Source organism: Microcebus murinus, chromosome 8 (genome assembly GCF_040939455.1).
Source record: "Microcebus murinus isolate Inina chromosome 8, M.murinus_Inina_mat1.0, whole genome shotgun sequence".
In the NCBI taxonomy this organism is placed as follows: Eukaryota; Metazoa; Chordata; class Mammalia; order Primates; family Cheirogaleidae; genus Microcebus; species Microcebus murinus.
Genome location: NC_134111.1, coordinates 98,434,903 through 98,454,936, shown reverse-complemented (window position 1 = coordinate 98,454,936; position 20,034 = coordinate 98,434,903). Strand labels below are relative to the sequence as shown.

General features: G+C 43.8%; 1 protein-coding gene across 4 annotated transcripts in view; it reads left to right on the top strand.

The window, feature by feature from the left end:
* The window catches only part of SP110 (SP110 nuclear body protein), a 34,734-nt gene that overhangs the window by 2,722 nt on the left and 11,978 nt on the right, over window positions 1-20,034 (top strand). For 2 of the 4 annotated variants that reach the window (XM_012749463.3, XM_076006017.1), the window contains exons 2-12: window positions 677-756; window positions 1,900-1,991; window positions 5,950-6,097; window positions 7,769-7,937; window positions 9,732-9,998; window positions 10,329-10,412; window positions 11,224-11,307; window positions 12,694-12,771; window positions 14,608-14,676; window positions 17,911-18,054; window positions 19,668-19,748. In XM_012749463.3, the coding sequence (XP_012604917.2) occupies window positions 5,951-6,097; window positions 7,769-7,937; window positions 9,732-9,998; window positions 10,329-10,412; window positions 11,224-11,307; window positions 12,694-12,771; window positions 14,608-14,676; window positions 17,911-18,054; window positions 19,668-19,748 (1,123 nt within the window). In that variant the 5' untranslated portion in view covers window positions 677-756; window positions 1,900-1,991; window position 5,950. Of the gene's footprint in view, window positions 1-676; window positions 757-1,752; window positions 1,992-5,949; window positions 6,098-7,768; window positions 7,938-9,731; window positions 9,999-10,328; window positions 10,413-11,223; window positions 11,308-12,693; window positions 12,772-14,607; window positions 14,677-17,910; window positions 18,055-19,667; window positions 19,749-20,034 lie in introns of those variants that run through there. The other 2 variants (XM_076006015.1, XM_012749462.3) reach the window with 2 other exon arrangements.

The window sequence follows — 20,034 nt, the reverse complement described above, 5'->3', positions numbered from 1 at the left end:
CTGATTGATCACACTGACTGATTATGCTGGTGACATCACACTGTTCAGACAGAGTGAGCAAGAGGTGGCCAGCACATCTGCTAAGAGGAATGAATTACTGGCCCGAAACAACAGGGCTGAATCTCAAAAGCATTATGATCAGTAAAAAAAAAAAAAAAAAATACATCAAAAAGTGCATACCCTGTATTTCCATTCATATAAAACTTTTAATACAGGCAAACTAATCTGTAGTAATAGAAAGCAGAGCAGTGGCTGTCTGGTGCCTGGGTTGCAGGGGGGAGATTATCTGCCAAGGGCACAGGGAACTTTCTAGGGTGATGGAAATTGTCTTTATCTTGATTGGGGTAGGATTCCAGTTGGTAAAATTCACCAACATGTACACTTAAGATAAATGCATTTTATACCTCAATAAAATTGATCTAAAAAAGAATTAGACATAATTTTAGTACTCTCATTACATATAGCATTAATGCATGTGTATTAATAGTCAGGTTTTTCCATTATTACTGCATTCTTGAGCATGTATTGCTTAGAATAAACATCTTTCATCCTTATTCACATCTTTTTTCATGTAATGATTTTTGCCTGATCTAACATTGACATTATTTTCCCATTCCTGTTTTTTTTTATTTTTATTTATTGATTGATTGCATTTCCCTGGTATATCTTTAAACAGCTCTAAAGGAAGACGTTGTTGCTGCCAGGCTTCTGGGATGCTCATGAAGAGGTTTGCCAGGTGATGTGGAGGGGCTTCAGGTACATGAAGTGTGACATTTGCATGAAAGAGTCGTATAATCCCTCAGCACCGCTATCCCTTGCATCTTATAGTATGCATGTTACAGGCGCTAAGGCATCGATGCACGCCCTCCTCAGCTGCTAGCATCACATTTTCTCCTTGTCTGTTATCCCATGGTTGTGAGCTACGGATTCAGATCTGTGGCTCTGTACATACTTGGGAGGGATGTGCTGTTTGCGGCTCCATGGGAAGCATACAAGGCAAGTTAACCTTGGTTTCAAGCCTTCTTAAGCCTTAGAACTATGTTTCCCATCTTTTTCCTGAAGAGTTTGGGGGTGGCCTGGAGAGGAGAACTCAGGGGATAAGCACATTTGAGAATTATTGATTTAATCTTTAATCATAAACAGATCTCTACAGTTTAGTATTCCTCATAGACCCTGCATGCCAATGTACATCAGAGATCTTTAAAAGGGGCCTGAAGAAGCAGGTGTTCCTGCCTGCCCGTGAGAGCTGCTCTGGCCCTGGCTCTGCCTCCGTCCCGGCTTCCACAGGCTCCTGGCTGCCACTTACCTGTCCCCTAAGCTCTCTGCCCCCTTCCTGCCCGGATGTCTGCCCACCTCTGCCTGATTTCAGCTCGTGTGGGGGCTTCCTTTTATTTCAATTTTCTCATGTAATAATCTTATCCTGACAAATGCTAGATATTTATTTCTGACATGTCCCCTTTGGCTTTTCGTTTGTGTTTTAAAGTGTGATGATTTTTCTAGCGAGTTAATTTAGTTGTGTGACATCACCACAATCCAATTTGAGAACGTGTTCATCACCCCGAAAACTACAGAATGAGCACAAGTCATGGAGAAATAGAGGTGGATTTCCCAGTTCCCACAGCCCCTGGGGCTGGACCCATATGTCTCCTTCCTCGGCCCCCTCTCCAGGCTGAACGTGGTTGGCAACTCCCAGCGGAGCCCTGGAGCCTCAGAGGTGGGGTGGGGTGCTGGGGGTGGGGGTGCTGGAGGCACTGCCCTACCTTTAGCTTCCTGCCCGGTGGTCTCAGCTGGGCTCGCTGCTGGCTTGCTCGCTGGCAGGAACACTTTCACTTTCCTTTCCCGGGAAGCCTGGCCCCTTACTGAGTGTGTCAACGCACAGACTTCCTGTTTTGCCCGCAGGCATCTCTCTGTAATTCGCCCAGTCTTCACCGAGTGATCTCGGGCCCAGTCCCCGGAACCTGGAAAGGGGCAGGAGCAAATTCAGCGTCCAGGTGAGTTTCTGTCTCTGCGGCTTTACTCCTCGCTCTCGGTGATTCGGAGCTTTTCTAATTAATTTCCTGGCAGCAGCTGCAGGGAGGAACTCAGCTACTCAAACTCTGAGGCTCTCTCTTTGTAAAACAGAGTTTTCCAACGAGATAGGGAACCGTATGTGGGACTTACTAGGAGACTGTTGAAAGGGAGGACTTTGACAGGAAGCGACACACTCCACTGGCCACTGGGAACCTGAGGCCTTAAGGCCACATGAGGCCTTCTAGGTCCTTAAGTGCGACCTTTGGACTGAATCCAAATTTTACAGAGCAGATCCTCTTATTAAAAGGAGTGCAGCAGAGAAAGCTGAAGCTTTTCTTGCTTCCTTTGGTGCTTCAAAAAGGACAGTCTTGAAATTATTGTGGATGGAAGTGAGATTTGCCTCTACCCTGTCCCAAGTTCTGATCCAGCACTCTGCCCACAACCGGAACTCATCTGTTATCCATTGTGCAAGCAACTAGAGGTAGTTAGGAAGCTGGTGTAAAAGAAGAAATAAGAAGAGTACATTTAATTTCCTCTCTACTATGTCAGGAACTTTTAATATATTTTCTGTAAGCACCTTCATGATTATTTCCTTGCAATAAATTACTGGAAGTGGGAATTCAAAGGAATACATATTTTGGGGCATTTGACACTGACTACGAAATTAGCCTCCAGAACGTTTGGACCTGTTTATATTTCCACTTGCAATGTCTGAAATTATTGCTATTATTTTCTATGTTGGCCAGTTTCATAGGCAATATGTTACCAAATTGTCTTGATTTGCACTTTCTGACAACTGGCCAGTTAACACATGTTTCATATATTCGTTGAACAGTTAGCTTATCCTTCCATTAACTGCCTGTTCAAGTCTTTTGCTTTTTTTTCCCTACTTGTATGCTTGTCTTTTGCTTGTCCATTTGTAATATCCCTTTATATAATAAAAACCTGAGCACTGTCATGTATGAGACATGGTATCTTACACAGTGAAAAATGGGACTTTATAGAGTCAGACAAGCTCCACTTTGCTGCTGAACACAGTGGTCTGGTTACTTAACCTCTCTGTGCCTCACTTTCATCTTTGGGAATCATAACGGATGAAGAATGAGGAAACCAGTGACTTCCTATTCCGAATTCTGCTGTGTAATGAATCATCCTAAATGGAGTTCTAGGGCCCCTTCCTCTTCTTAGCAAATGTTCATTTTGGCTTTCTCTGACTCTGCACCGATCTTTGCAATGTATATTGTGAATAGGAGATTTTTTTCTTCCATCTGTTTTCTATCTTCCAAGATTTCCTCACCACAGCAGACTCCCATGGCATCTTTTTTTGTCTCCAGTGCTGTTGTGGATTATATATATATATATATATATATATATATATATATATATATATATTTGTTGTTGTTGTTCAGCTAATTTCTTTCTATTTTTAGTAGAGACAGGGTCTCGTTCTTGCCCAGGCTGGTGTTGAACTCCTAACCTCCAGCGATCCTCTCTCCTCGGCCTCCCAGAGTGCTAGGGATTATTCTTTTCATGACTTTTTTTTTTCTTAAAAGATTTGGGAATAAGGAGAAAGAGACTGGGGTGCTCAATCTGCCACTGGGATTAAATCCCTGGAAATATTATAGTTGTTAATTACAGTTTAATGTTCTATTTGACACAAAATGAAATTGGAAAAATGGGATCCATGTTTGCTTGGTTGTTTAAAAATTTTAAGGTGACTCAATCCAAGAGTAGATTAATAAAATGTGGTATATGTATACCATGGAGTACTATTCAGCTCTAAGAAACAATGGTGATATAGCACATCTTATATTTTCCTGGTTAGAGCTGGAACCCATACTACTAAGTGAAGTATCCCAAGAATGGAAAAACAAGCACCACATATACTCACAAGTAAACTGGTATTAACTGAGCAGCACCTAAGTGGACATATAGGAACTACAGTAATAGGGTATTGGGCGGGTGGGAGGGGAGAGGGGGCAGGTGTATACACACATAATGAGTGAGATGTGCACCATCTGAGGGATAGTCACGCTGGAAACTCAGACTTGTAGGGGGGAAGGGCATTTATCAAAACCTTAAAATTTTTACCCCCATAATATGCTGAAATAAAAAAAAAAATTTAAGGTGATTGACTTTTTGTTAGTGCTTCTCCTTTCCTGACAATTTGTCGAGAATGTCATCTGTAAATTTTCTGCCGATTATAACCTATTGATATTTTCTCATGATCCATATACAATGAATTTTACAAATGTTGCCTGGGCACGGGTAAAGGCATATGTCTGTTCTGAGATATGAAATGAACTCATCAAACCAGTCAGCTAAGTTGCCTTTACCATCCCTCATGCTTTTATTTGTGTTTGGCTCAACTGCATTGAAGATTGTGACTGTTTTATTAACATTTCTAAATATTAACAGGTTTCCATCCTTCTACCCAGTTTTGGGTGGTGCCTTTTCCATGAGCACTGCCAGTTAATGGCTTAAGCTACAGCCCAGGCCATCTTGTTTAACTCAGCTCAACGTGGCCACAAAGCACAAGCTTAAGACTATAAGCCTGCAATCAAGAATTCGGAGTTTATTCCCAACTCTACCACTCTCAAGCTGTGCAACCTAGGGCAAGTTGTCAAACCTCTCTCCATCTCAGCGTCCTCAATAGTACAAATGTGTGCAGTCATAGTAACCATCTTGAAAGGGTTTTCTGAAGATCAACAAGGTCTGGCACACAGGAGGCACTCAATAAATATCAGCATTTTAAATATCTGCCTTATGTTTACCTGCAGCCCCTTTGTGATTTCGGCAGTATATTGTCACTCACTCCCAGCCTCCAGTGATGCTGGGAATTGTCATTGTTTCCTACATCCTTTTAAGCAGATGTTGCCTTGTGGACTGCAAGGGACGCTTTTGGGACCGGAATGCCTGTCTTTAGTTGCCCATTTAATGCAGAGAGCAGCTCCCCACACGCCTCAGGGTCTTTGCTTCTACTTTTTTTTTTTTTTTTAATTTTTTTATTTCAGCATATTATGGGGGTACAGATTTTAAGGTTTCAATAAATGCCCTTTCCCCCCCTCCCCCCACAAGTCTGAGTCTCCAGCATGACCATCCCCTAGATGGTGCACATCTCACTCATTATGTATGTATATACCCGCCCCCCTCCCCCCTCCCACCTGCCCAATACCCTATTACTGTAGTACCTATGTGTCCACTTAGGTGCTACTCAGTTAATACAGTTTGCTGGTGAGTATATGTGGTGCTTGTTTTTCCATTCTTGGGATACTTCACTTAGTAGTATGGGTTCCAGCTCTAACCAGGAAAATATAAGATGTGCTATATCACCGTTGTTTCTTAGAGCTGAATAGTACTCCATGGTATACATATACCACATTTTATTAATCCATTCTTGGATTGATGGGCACTTGGGCTATTTCCACAGCCTTGCAATTATGAATTGTGCTGCTATAAACATTCGAGTGCAGGTGTCTTTTTTGTAGAGTGTCATTGGATCTTTTGGGTAGATGCCCAGCAATGGGATTGCTGGATCAAATGGTAGATTCACTTGTATCGCCTTAAGGTATCTCCATATTGCTTTCCACAGAGGTTGAACTAGTTTGCAGTCCCACCAGCAGTGTAGGAGTGTTCCTCTCTCTCCGCAACCACGCCAGCATCTATTGTTTGGAGACTTTTTGATAAAGGCCATTCTCACTGGAGTTAAGTGATACCTCATTGTGGTTTTGATTTGCATTTCCATGATGATTAGACATGTTGAGCATTTTTTCATATGTTTGTTGGCCATTCTTCTGTCTTCTTTAGAAAAGTTTCTGTTCAAGTCCTTTGCCCACTTTTTAATGGGGTTATTTGATTTTTTTTCTTGCTGATTTTCGTGAGTTCTAAGTATATTCTAGTTATCAGCCCCTTATCAGATTATCATGCCTTTTTCCATAGGATGTTCACTGTGCCCAGGGCCTTGGAAGAGGCCCTTTTTCAGCACTTCATCTACCAGAAGATGGAGATCGCATATGCCATACACAAGCCATTTCCCTTCTTGGAAAGCCTCCGAGACAAATCTTTCATCACCAACAGAATGTACAAGGTGAGTCGTGTTGACCCCTTCCGTGGTGGCTGAAGCCCCTCAAGTGTGCATGACTACTGAGATCTCAAACCACAAACCAGCAGGGCTTCTAGAGTTTGGAAGGCCCAGCCCAGGCATGTTTGTTATCACAGAAGGTGGAGATGACTGGGAGAAAGGGTGTCAGAGGGGCTGTATTAGTTCCTAGGGTGTCATGGGGGCTGCCATAATAAAGAGCTACAAACCAGGTAGCTTCAAACAACAGAAATTTATTCTCTTGCAGTTCTGGAGGCCAGAAGTCCAAAATCAAGATGCTGACAGTGTTGGTTCCTTCTAGAGGCTCTGAGGAGAATCTGCTCCCTGCCTCTCTCCTAGCTTCTGGGCGCTCCTGGCAATCCTTAGTGTTCCCTGGCTTTTAGACACATCACTCCAATATCTTCCAATCTCTACATTGCCTTCTCTCTTTTGTGTCTCTTCTGAGGATGTTTGGATTTAGGGCCCACCCTAATCCAAGATGATCTCACCTCAAGATCCTTAACTTAATTACGTCTGCAAAGACCCTTTTTACAAATAAGTTCACATTCACAGGTGCTGAATGGGCAGACCTTTGGGGTATGAGGGGGGCCACCATTCTACCCACTACAGGCATCACCCCAATTTATAAGAGCTTATTTCTCACAGGTCATTCTCACGTGAGGCAGACAGGTACTGGGAGATATGCTCTAAGGATAAAAGTGGCACTCTTTTTATATAATTTTATGTTTTTTCAAGCGTTTCTCGAGCCCCAGACCAGGGAAGTACCAGCAAGTCTTCCCCTAGTCTTGGCCTGGTTGGCTCCAACCCCTCTTCAGATCACAGCCTAGATGGGACTCCTCAGAGAGGCCTCCTTGACTCCCTCATCTAATTAAGACCCCCTCATTGTTCTTTCATAGCAATCTATACTTTCCCTCCACAACACCCCTCTCCATTGTAATTGGGTATTTATTTGTGTTTGTTGTTCAATGCCCATCTTCTCCACCTGACAGTGTCCGACCCTCTCAATATGGGGAGCACCATGTTGATCTTATCTGCTGCAGTGTGCCCACAGCCTAGCTGACTGAGCCTGATCAGTGTTCAGTAAGCATTCTGCAATCAATTCTCTCCTGCCGTGTTTCTCCTTTTGTCCATCCTCTCAGCAAGAGGAATTCTCTGGAAGACTTCCCTGTGGCTAGAACATATTCAGGCCATCTCAAGTCAGAGAGGGAGAGAGAGAGAGAGAGAGAGAGAGAGAGAGAGAGAGAGAGAGAGCGAGCACGCACAGAGACTAACAAGCAATAACAGAATTGCCACGGTGACCACGAGTTAGATCCATTGCTGAAGTATCCTGCCCAGAGCCTTATAGATACAATAACACAGTAGCATATTTGACTCCACTTCCCTCTCTTAAAATTTCTCTCTTCCCTCCAGTGTACCTAAAAAGTAAGGTTCACAAAACAGACTTATTTTAAAGAAGGCTAAATTATTTATTACTATGCCTAGTCATTCAAATACATGTGACATTCCAAACCTAAACATGTGAAACCATGACCTCTCTACCTTAGAGGATTTTCTTCTTGTAGAAGTAGCTGTCTCACAACTTAGAAAACCACAAATGTACAATAACTCTTCATTCAACTTCATAATCATTTATAATAACCTTTCATCCATTTTTTTAAGGAATCTCTGGAAGCCTGTAGTAATTTGGTCCCTATATCCAGAGTGGTGCACAACATTCTCACCAAACTGGAGAAGACCTTTAGCCTGCCTCTTCTGGTGACACTGTTCAGCGAAATTAACCTGCGTGAATACCCCAATCTGAAGACGATTTTCAAAAGCTTCAAAAGTGGTAAATACTTTTTGCATTTGAGAAGTTGCTATCATGAAAGGGGTCTGGGTCTTTCCCCAGCCCTGTGGAATGTGCATGTCCGTCCCCTGCTTTCCCTCCGGGAAGGCATGGGCCAGACCTCCCCACAGGTGCAGCTGGGGGAGCAGCCCTTGCTAACTTTCACACCAGCTCTCTAAGAGGAATTTCTAGAGGACACGAACATTTCTGTTTTACTTGTTCTACAAGTTCAGGGAAAATCCTACACTTTAGCATACTGGACGATGTCTAGGGAATGCGTAGGGTGACAGAAATGCAAAGTTACAGAGACAAGGTCTGGTGGAAGGACAAGGAGAGCCAGAGAGGAAGAGAAATAGATGTTAAGAAGTACCTTTCTTCAGTGCATTGTTCCAAATACTTTATTTGATTATCTCATGACATCTTTAAGACAACCCTGTAAGATCATTATTATAGCTCAGAAATAACTTTCTCAAAGTTACTTGTCTGTTAAGAGGCAGAGCCAGGGGTCCAACTTGGGTCTCCCAATACCAAGGCCCAAGGTTTTAACCACTAGTCTCGACAAGGACAGCTGGAAGGCAGATTGTAAAGCGGGAGGAGGGAATAAAGGTAGCTGGAGAGGAAGGGAGGGAATCATGGACATAGGCACAGAAAGAGAGGGTCTGAGAAAGAATGGAGAATGAATTACACAGAGAAAGACAAGAGGTTGGATAAATAAAGGAGAAGAAATAAGAGCAGTGACAGAGCCGGGAAGAAAGAAGCCAGGGGGGGGGGCAGTTAGGTTGGAGAAAAAACACTGGCCAAAGCCTATGTTCACTTACTTGAGAACAACAAGGGAAGGACCACCAGTTCACACAGGATGTGACATTTTCATTAGTGAAATCACTGCTGTTGACAGCTCTTCATCTGCTCTCTGACACTTCACCATCAGGAGGTTCCTCCCCAAAGGGAGGGATGATTCCTCGAGCAGAGGGAAAGCCCACCTGCAGGCACAGGCAGCTGCAGCATCGGGGCGGCACCAGGAGAAGCGTGGACTCAAAGTACATCTGAGCTCAGTGCATCTGAGAGCCACCGGGCCCCACACCTTCCTGTGCCCCTGGCTGAGCCTCAGCGTCTTCCTGGATCTGCAACCGTGATCTCATTCTGGATCTCAGTCCAAAATCCAACCTTACTTTCCTTTTTCTGTTCACTGGTTGAAACAACTTTACTTCTGAAATAAATGATGGAGAAGAACTGTAAGAGAAACCTGGCACTAGCCATGCAGGGGGGCAGCATGTGGAAAGCCAAGGGCCTGGAGCATTGCAGCTGGGAGAGAACGTTGATGTGGCCAGATCATAGGGGTGACAGAAGGTGCGGACACTGGTCTGCAGAAATGAGCAGAAACCAGAATATGAAGGTCCTGATATACCCTGCTAATGAACTTTATTTTCTTATTTGCCCCATGGAGGTATGATATGTTCATTTATTAAAATAGAGACCTCTGTTAAAATTATAACATGTACATCATTGACTAAATTCTATCCCTGGGTACAAACTCAAACTCAACTTTTTGTGTGAAACCACTTTGGTAGATCAAGGGTAAATGCAGTTATTGCAGTACTGAGTGCCCCGAATCAAATAAATAAGATAGAAAGGGGCCACAAATGGATGATGATGACAAGGCATCGGTTCTATGCACCTTGGGAAGAATGAATAACTCTATGTTCCCCGTCTTGTTGGAAAGCACGTATTAAGAAATTCCCATCCCCAAATAATTCTGAGTCTCCAGGGTGCTGATGTGTGTTCCTTCACCAATCACAGTTACCAATTCCTATGGACAGTGGAGCAGAGCCACACCAAGCCTACTCGAAGTGCCACCCGGCCCAGCAGAAGGGCGCTCCCTGCAGCCCCTGCCGCTGCTGCCCCCACCGCCACCCCCTCCACGCAGCTGTCCACACTGTGTGTCCAGAGGCAGCGAGCCCGGGGCATCCTCGCAGCAAAGCCATGAGACCCCGGGCGGCCCACCCAGCTCTTCTGACCCCGCCGTGTCTCTCCCTGGACTCATGCAGGAAGGAAGGAGAACTGCAGGTGAGAAACAGACCCCATCCAACACCTGTGCAGCCCAGCCTAGGGCACCTGTGCCACAATACCTACAACCCCAGGGTCGCATCTTTTATTCATCTGGTCCTTCCCTTGCACCCATCCACCCATCCACAGCCCTTTTCAAGAAGGATTATGAGTGTTTCCAGGGGCCTGCGTAAGGCCCAGAGCCCAGAATACCTGCGTCCCACTGCTGGGACATCCCAACCTCTGCCTTTGGGCCTGGGGGCTCCATCTGCTCCAGGCATTTTTACCATCCACCCTCCTCCCTGACACCCAGTCCTTGTAACCTGTGATGATTTTTCTTCCTCCCTTCAGTGACCCATGACAACTTAACATCCAAAATGAATGAGCAAGAGGACTCACGCAAGATGCCCAGCCCTGCCCCTGACACTGTACAAGGTAACCTTGACTGGGGCCGACTTAGCTTAGCTCAAGGCAGTGTGAAGGGTGAACACACACCTGCCAACCAAGGGGCTGTGGCAGGAACCCCGGGAAAAAGAATTGGGCAAAACAAAGAAAAAGAAGGGGGCCAATTCATCAACTGGGTAATGCAAAACGAACCTATAATCGAAACACTGCTCCAAATGCACAGGTAACAAGCAGCACCTGCTCTGGCGACCCTTGCCTGATCCTGGCCCCCACCTGACCATGGGGGCCGTTAGGGTTCAACCTTCTTTACTTTCATATGGTTTGGATTCTAAGAGTAACATTATCAAAATTATTAGAAAAGATGATAAACTGTGTAAAGGTCTGCTGGGCCCAATATTTAGCTTCTAAAATTGTGTCATTTGTCCTCCCCAAACCATCATTATAATGGAGCTTGATTACATTATATATATAAGAGTGGCATATTATTGGGAATTGTCAAAAATGATATCATGAACTGTAAGCTCTTCCAGTACTGAGAATAGGGGTCCTGCTTGATCCAAATTATGTTTTCTCCACTCTTCTAATACATACCTTCCAGAAAAGGTTGACATAATCAGGAAGCTAAAAACAGTGGAAGATTCCATCTTCTAGCTTTTCAAGAGAAAAAAATAAGCACAGTTATCAAATTAACAAGTGGCTAGTTGAGAGTAAATGACTGTTCATTTTCCCACTCTATCCCACCCTTGCCCCTGCCCTGTTGTTCAGTCACTGTGTCTTTCCTCCTCACTGGTCCCTGCTTGCGGGTCCTGGGATCTGTAACTCTTTTTCTTCTTCTGCTCAGTGTCCAGTGACAACCTGACCCCTCAAATAAAAGATGAAGAAGACCCTCAGGAGATGCCCCGCGCTCCCTCAGGCCCGACGCCAGGTATCTTGATTTGGGTAACTTAAGCTCGTCTTTCTTCTGTGTCTACCAAGAAGAAAAGCTGTTCAGATCTTCTGGGCACAGGGCTGTCCTCCTTGCTCTCAGCTGCCGACTCTGCCAGCTTCTGGCCGCCCATCCAGCACCTGGAAGCCTAGACAGGCAGGAGACCCGAGCTCTGAATGGATACAGAGTCCCTGGGGAGGGCAAAGGAGGCCAGCCTGGAAAAGGTAGGCTTGGAGGGGGCCACTGATGATGGGGGACAGCAGCCCACCAGTACCTGCTAGGCTAGGACTCCAATGTCATGAGGTGTCTGCAAAGGGGGAACATCCATCTGCCATGTCCATCAGTCCCTGGGGGTTGTGGCGGGAACCCCAGAGGGAAAGCACAGGGAACTGAGTCAGGACTGGACCGTTGGACTCAGCCACTGTGCTAAGGCCACTTCAATAAGATAATGCTCGAAACTGTTCCACCAAAATGCAAAGCAAACAAATAAAATCACTGTATGGCCCTAACAGGGAATTGATGCAGCAGATATGAGTGGTTCTTCTTAGTCCCACCCTGACTATGTGGAACTCTCACCTTCAACTCTAGTCATTTCTATATTGCTTGGATTTTTAACAGTAGGTATTATTAAGTGAATTTGAAAAGTAAGAAATTATTTCAAGGGTCTAATGGCTGCTTGCCACCTGCCTCAGTTACCTGTTCCTGAGCAGGCAGACTGGAGACAGATCTCAGCACCGTGCAGATAAGGTGACAATGGCCTTATGTGAGATGGGTCTGCGTCTGTTATGGCTTCAAGTCTTTCTGTCTTTTGTGCAGCAAAAACTAGCAGAGTTTTATTTATATTTGCTGTTAACAGGTGTTAGCAAGTACAGGCTGCCTCCTGCTTTCTTCATATAGTCCTTGTGTACAGAAATATACAAGGCACTAAGCCTTGTTCACTATTTCTCAAGGTGCAATAATCATAGATAGAGCAGTTAAAATATCCATTTGCAGACATCTAAACAATAACACTCATTTTTCATATGACAAAGACATTCCTCTTCATAGTGGCCATGAGAACTCAATGTCACCACTTCCCACTGCTCTCAGCTTCATTCCCTGAACAAGGGCTGCCGGGAACCCTGGTACCTCTCTTCCATCCAGTAAGAGAATCTCTCTAAATGGGTCAGACTGAGCCTACACTATGGTGCAGTTGTCCCATAGTAGTCTGCTGTGACAGTCACACAGGTAGCAATAACCACAAGTTGGTAAAACCAAGGCAGAGCCAGGAAACCCTCAGAGCTGGCAGATTCCCAACCCTGGGTTACACCTCTCTAATTGATTCCCCTTGGCACTTTCTCTTCAGCCTGTTCTGAGCTCTGAAACAAAATATGTTTCTTTTGTCAGTGGTAAGAGATGAATCTCTGGAAAGAAATGACCCAAAAGAGCCCCAGGAGGTATTCATCACACCTTCGAAAAAGAAAGGTAAGAATTGCCTTTCTCCTCTACATAAGAACTTTTCTTGATATAACCATGGTACTTCAGGGTGCATTCAGAGTTGCTTTCTGTTTTTCTGATCATTTCTTGTCATGAACACTCATGATGTCACTGTAGTCACTATGTCCACCACAGTTTGTTTCTGTACTTCCCATTCACTGTACCTTCCTTGAAGGCCTTTACGAAAACTATAGGCAAACCAGAAAGCATTTAGGAAAGTCGAAATATGCATTTGTTGGAGTTGCCTGTTCTGAGATCATTAGTCTGCTATATCCACAACTTCTTAGAGTGTTAGTTGCACCAACGTCTTAACTGAAAGTTGGTTCCCCAGAGAGGACACAGCTTCCCCCTAAGACATGACTGGGCATCCTCTGCCCTCTGTCACTCACACCCTTGCTACCCACTGTCCCCATCCGGTCACTTGTTCCCCAAGTCCCTTTGGGACTTAGCCATTCAATTAAAACACTCCTTCTCATCATCACTGTCACCCATTGACTTCCCCATCACTCCCCAGCAGACCTCAAAGGCTGTTTTTCTGTCACCTCAAGTGCTGCCATCATCCTAGATGCTTTCAAGGTACACAAGGACAGCAGACAACCCATCCGATGCTCTGGCCTCTCGAACCCTTCTCTTCTCATTTCCAGTGACTTTTTCCTCCACCAGTTCTTGTCCCTCCATGCATAAAGGCAATCCATGGACCTTCTCATCATTCAAACCTGGCTCAACTTCCTAAGAGTTCATTTAAGAATTCCCTTTTTTTGACACCTGTCCTTGAAGTTTGCTCCTTCTATACCTGTTGTTCAACCTCTGCTCTGTCCTTCTCATCTCAATCCCCCCCTCAAAAGAATCAAAACTATCGCTTTCTGTTTTCTCATTATTTGTTTTCTCTGCAGCTGTCCTTCAGCCTCATTCAGATCACCAGTCCACTGGCCTTCCCCTCCTCCAACCCATCATTTGCTGTTCTTCACGCCCCTCCTTTCCAGCTTAGAGTCCAGCATCTATCATTTCAGTCATCTACTGCCATTATTTTAACCTGCCTTTCCTCTCGTCTTTTCCTAGAGCTCTCTGGCAGCCCTGGGAGGAACCTACTTATCTGCTTTCCCTACTCTGTGTCTGAAAGCAGGCGATGCTGGACAGAGTCACATCGCAGGGCAGGTACACGTGCTGTGTCTTCATGATTCCAGCACAAATGATCTCTCCAAGCTGTGTGACCATTCCACTTCCTACAGTGATCTCTTCAAATTTTGATCTCTGTTTTCCAAACCTCGGATCCCCCTTACCTCCTCCTTTTTCTCAACAGGTGACTTTGCCGCCTGCTTCATAGAAAGGTACTGGGTGGTTCCCACTGCCAGCCCTGCAACCCTAACTGCACCTGCTCCCCCTCTCCAGTTCATTCTTTTTCTCTCGGGCAGTCTTCGCACCTCACCTTACAGAATCCAGTGCCCAGCACAGCTGTCTCTCTCTCTCACACAGGGATCCACACTCAGCCAATGCCTAAGCCTATCACAGCTCGTAAAAAATACTTCCTCTTGATCCTCATCTCACCCCAATGCCTGCACAGCTCTCTCCTTCATTTCACAACCACTCTTCTAGAAATGAGTTACCTAAACTCCCCATTTCCACTTGTTTACTTCTTTCCCTCCTCCATCACTTTAGTTCCTTCTTCCCTGATTACTCCATGAAGTAGCATCACCTAAGATCACCAGTGACCTCCTAGCTGATGAGGATTGAAGACCAAAAGCAAAAGCTGAATATCATTGACATATAAGGTTGGCAGATCTATGCTTGTAACTATAAAAGATTATCTTTATCCCTTCCTCTTAGGAAATAAAAGAAAAAGAAGTATCTGGTCCACTCCAAAAAAGAGACATCAGAAAAAAAAGCTCCCAAGAGGTAAGATGAGGGGACAAAAGGAGGGTGGAGGCTGGAGACAGCTCAGACTGGGCTTGCAGGTCCAAGTGTGGGCATTGAATTTTATTCTAAATGCAATGGGAAGCCATTGAAGATATTTAATCAGTGAAGTGGCACAATCCTTCAAGCCCAATTTTGTTGCTATTTAAAGAGTGAATTGGAGATAGGTAAGAATGGAGGCAGGGCAGTACCTGGGGGTAGAAGTCGTGACAGTTACTGGCAGCCTGGATTCGGATCTGGCACTGGAGATGCAGAGAAGAAGCCAATTCAAGTTCAGTTTGGGAGGCAAAATTGACAAGATTTGATAAATTGTAAGTTGGGGATGAGAGAAAAATCAAGGGCTACTCTTCATTGTCTGGCATGAGTGATTGAGTAAATGGTAATGCCCATTGCTGAAGAAAGATACAAATGCATTTGGGGGAAAATATATATTGGGGAGAGTTCAGTTTTTGACCTGTTCATTTAGATTTCTGCTGGCCATCTACACAGCTGTGCCAGTTATGTGTTTTGCCAAGAACTGTAAAGGATCTGAGATGTAACCCCACTCGCATTTATATGTTCTTTATATATATGAATTCTGCAGAAACACAAGTACCTGGGTAAGGGGAAAGAATTCTTTATTGATATTCACAACCAGCTCAAAAGCCAGAGTAACACTGCAGCATCTGTCTCTCATACACAAACCCACAAGCAATGCTAAGAGAGTTGATGGAATCTTTCTATTCAAAGGGCAGATTACAACCCATAGACAAGGGATGGAGAATGATGGATTTTTTGTTTATATACAGGAGAGCGATAACCATCCTCCTTTCTTGATGAAACTTTGCTGCTTTGAGATAAAATGGTTTGATATTCAAATGAGATAATATTTGAAATTTAAATGTATCTTTCCAAAGGCCAGGGAATCTTCAGGTATCGCTAACTTTTACGACCTCGAGATGCTCTAAGTTCTGAGCTTTATCTCTTTTGATATATACACACCTAGAGGAAGACCACTCCAGTTTTCCTAATATTTTAGTATTTAACCTAGGAAGCCAGTCCTAGCTATAACCATTTGGCAATCTCAGTAGATAAAAGTTGTATTATCCTTTTGTATCAGAGCAATTAACTAGAAAAATAGCTATAGATCTCATTCTGAGGGTATATGAAAAATAAAATGTTTCTAGGGGAAGTGAAAGCAAATATTTCTTTATATCGCATACATTTCTGTGTCTCAGGAGGCTAGGGCTTTTTATAGGAGCACTGAGAAATCAGAGAAGTTATTTTCCCCACAATATGCCAGTCTGGCACTCAATGAAAAATCTGGTCCACAGATATAAATATGGTAGTCATGGGTAAAATGAAGGTATTCCAATTTATGAGAAAAGAGAAGAGAAGCCAGGACCTATCCCTGCTCTCAGAAATTCCAGAGAATCCAGCCAAGCAGCCTGAGGGGAAGAGAGCAGTGAGGAAGGAGGTGTACCAGGAGAGAACATGCCAGAAAGCCAAGAGGGAACAGTTAACTCTACTTAGCCTAAGTGAGTGGCTTAAAGCTCCTCTTCTCTAACTTAGTTTACTCTTAAATTGATTCCAGTATGTAAAATCATAGGCTTGGTACCTTTTGTATTTCATAGGAATGGTTTAGTCCTGTGTCTTTTCCCCAAAGGTTAGTGGCCTTCCTGGGCAAGAAGGAGAGACAAGCTGCTGTCTCCCCTACTCCACTTTTAAGCCAATGCCCTCTTTTTTTCTTTTTAATATTTTATAGAGACGGGGTCTTGTTAAGTTGCCCAGACTGGTCCCAAACTCCTGGCCTCAAGGGATTCCCCCCCATATTGGCCTTTCACAGTCCTGGGAATACAGGCGTGAACCACTACAACCAACCTTAAGTCAATGCCCTCTTACCATGTTATGGGTGTGTTTTCTATGGGCCTCCTTAGTTTAGAGTAAACTACTCAGGTGATTCAACTCACACTCCCTGAGATTAGTCAACCACTCTCATGACTTCAATTGCCTCCTCTACACTGATGGCTCCCAAATCAACCTCCCCAACTCAGATTTCTCTTTAAGAAACTTATAGCCAGCTGCTCGCCGGGCATCTATGATTGCAAGTCCCCTGACACTAGTTTCAATATGTCTGAAATTAAATTCACCTTCTTCACCAAAAACCTGGTCCTCTAAGTACCACTGAGACATTTATTCAACAAATATGCAGTGAGCACTAACTCTGTATATACCCCTTCTGAAAGCTGAAGGTACAGATTTTTTTTTAAAGAGAGAAAGTAAGGAAGAAAGCAAACAAAAAAGAAAGAAAGAAGAAAGCTCATGGAGCTTACACCCTGGTTAGGAGAGAGTAACTTCCGCGTTTAAACTCTCAGCCAAGGCAGGCTTCCGGCTTTGGTCTGCCTCTCAGACGGTTAGCCACGCCCACTTCCTCCGGAAGTGGCCTCTGGGTATCCGGAAAAGCTGCTGGTCCGCCTGCCAGTAGCCTTGCCTGCGCAGTGCGTGTCCTTACAAACCTCCGGAAAGGTTTGTTCCACTGGACAGTGGTTATCCTGGGGAGATCAGTTCCAAAGCCCACAGCCAGTGAAAAATGTGTTTTCTTCTTTCCACAATGAATGGGACTCACCCTCCCCCGCATCCTCTGCCTCAACCTCCATGGGACCCTCCTCGGGGTAACTGCCTTCTTGGCAGGGTTCTTGCGCCAGTTCTTTGATTCCTTGCACTTTTCTCCGTAGAGGAACTTGGAACTTTGGGGTCTCTCCCGCAGCACGCAGAGGCTCTGGGGGAACCCGGAGAGGTGCTTCATAAGGCCCCCCTCTCCACCTAAACAAGACTGCATGGCCATAGCCGTTTCTCCTCAGATGTTGCCACTTAATGGTTCAGGAGTCACACAAGCGAAAATCAGGAAATCAGCCCCAGTGCTCTGGGATATCCCCAGATTTATCTGGTTGATTTCAACAAGTGGTACCTGGAGTGAGAGCAGGTGGCGATTTGGAGGGAGAAAGAAAGATATGTACAAAAGACATTTCAAAAAGTAATTATGTAAGGAAAAAGAAAAGAAAAGAAAAAAAGATGATTATAAAGAAATAGGGGTAAAGTGAAGTACAGGGATACAGAGATCTCTTGAATGGGTGACAGCTAGGGGCATGAAAGGGAGGTCACTGATTGGGATAGGAGAAGGCCTACTGGGGACCCCAACTTAAACTATTCACAAATCACTCCTTGGTCCCAGGACAGCTTTATCTGGGCAGGACACTCAAGAAAAGCTCCAAGTGGTGGATCAGATGGCTCAAAGGAAGGATAACTCAACCTGCAACTTGAAGGTAGTGACAAGGGCCCAAAAGACAAGAACTAAATGTGCCCAAACGTCCAGATCAAAGGGTAAGGCTAATGACAGAATCTGCCATTTAAATGGCTCAATGTGGGAGGTTTGCTCCCGGAGCACGTGCAGGGTTAGGTGTTAATAGATATGTAAAGTCAATAGAAAAAGGAGGCAGAAGTACAGAGAATGAGGATGGGGTGTAACAAGAGGGACAAAGAGACAGCAAGGATCTAGTACATCTAAGGAGTTTATGTTGAAGAAACAAATAGGGACAGCTGTGGCCCAGGGCAGCTGCTCTGAAGCTTTTTGGTCTCAAAACTCCTTTATACTCTTTAAAAAATCATTGAGGACCCCTAAAGGGCTTTTTTTTTTAATCTTATGTCTGTATGTATCTTACTAGAAATTAAAACTAATAATTTAAAAATATTTATTAATTCATTTAAAAGTAACAATAAAAAGCCAATTATCCTTTAACATAAGTAACATTGTTTTTATGAAAAATAAATATATTTTCCAAAACAAAAAAAAAATTAGTGAAAAGGGTGACATCACTTTATATTTTTGCAAATTTATTTAATGTCTAGCTTCATAAAATAATCTAGATTCTTATATCTGCTACTGCAATCAGTTGTGATATGTTACTTTGGTTCAAAGTATAGGAAGAAAATCCAGCCTCACACAGATTTGTAGTTGAAAAGGGTAGAGTATTTTAACAGTGTTTTTGAAATATCTGTGGGTGTTCAACTTTAATACAACACCAAAATACAGTAAGTGGTAGTTTCTTAAACATTAGTTGTAATGTAGAATCTGAAACCATATAAATGAACTTTATGAAGGTACTCTGTTACAGTAAAATATATTATGCCATCTTGCATTTTGGATGGATCTTTTACTAATGTTAGATTTTACAATATCACAGACATTTGGCAAATATCGGTTCACTAAATTATACAGTGTGCTTGCAACTCAATCGCATAAGAATTTTTCTTGAGATAACCATGGTACTTCAGGATGCAGCAGAAGTGCTTTATATGTGCTCCCAAGTTTTTCCATATAGAATATTAAAAAGACATATACTCAAGGGTAGAAATTTTATAATTAATAATTGTTACTGGCTCACCAAGAACAGTCACATAAGTGAATCTGACCTTTTTTTAAAATTATGGTGAGCAAGTAACAGTGAAGAAAACAACGATTCCTGCTGAAGTTTAGGGACACTGCTTTGATTTGTACTAAGGTACAAGCAGTTTTGCCTGCCATTGCTCTTGCACAATGTGTGCAAAGGTGGAAATAGTGAAAAAAGCAAACAACGTTTTATTATGAAAACAATTTTGAGCTTGCAAATCTTCTGAAAGGGTTTCTGGGACTTCCTAGGAGCTGACAGACCTCACTTTGAGAGTGTCTGGCTCAGGGGCTCCGATGGCTGCATCCCCCTGTGAATGTCTCTTTTAGGAGAGTAACCACTGCTGTCAGACCTTGGTCTGCTCCTCCCCCAAGGGGCAGACAGGCACATTGCTGGGAGCAGCACAGAGCTTCTTGGTAGATGCATTGTTAGGAGGGTTAGGAAGCCTCCAGCCGGAAGCTCCAGAGTGTGCAAGGTTCTTCCTCAGTCTCTGCGAGATTCCTAATGGAACTTCCCGGGGAACTTTTACTGAAATCTTTCTTTTTTCAGAGATCACTGATGGCACTTCAGAAATGAATAAAAGGAAGAAGTCCCAGGCAACACCTAGCACACCAGCAACGGTGACACAAGGTAAAGATTGGGGATTGCTAGTCTCAGAGTGCAGTCATCAGGATCCCAAATTCAGAGCTGTTTTATTCAAAGCCAGTATTTCTCAACCTAGTTTCTTCTTTATCACTGTCCTAGAGAGCCCTTCTGAATTATTTCCTAATCATGGCCCTCCACATGATATTTTAATACTACAAATATATGTCTATTTATGTAATATATATGTGTGTGTATGTAATCTGTACATTATAAGATTTTTCTCACCACCCAAGAACCAATTTTTGCTCTATTGGGGGCAACATCACCACCA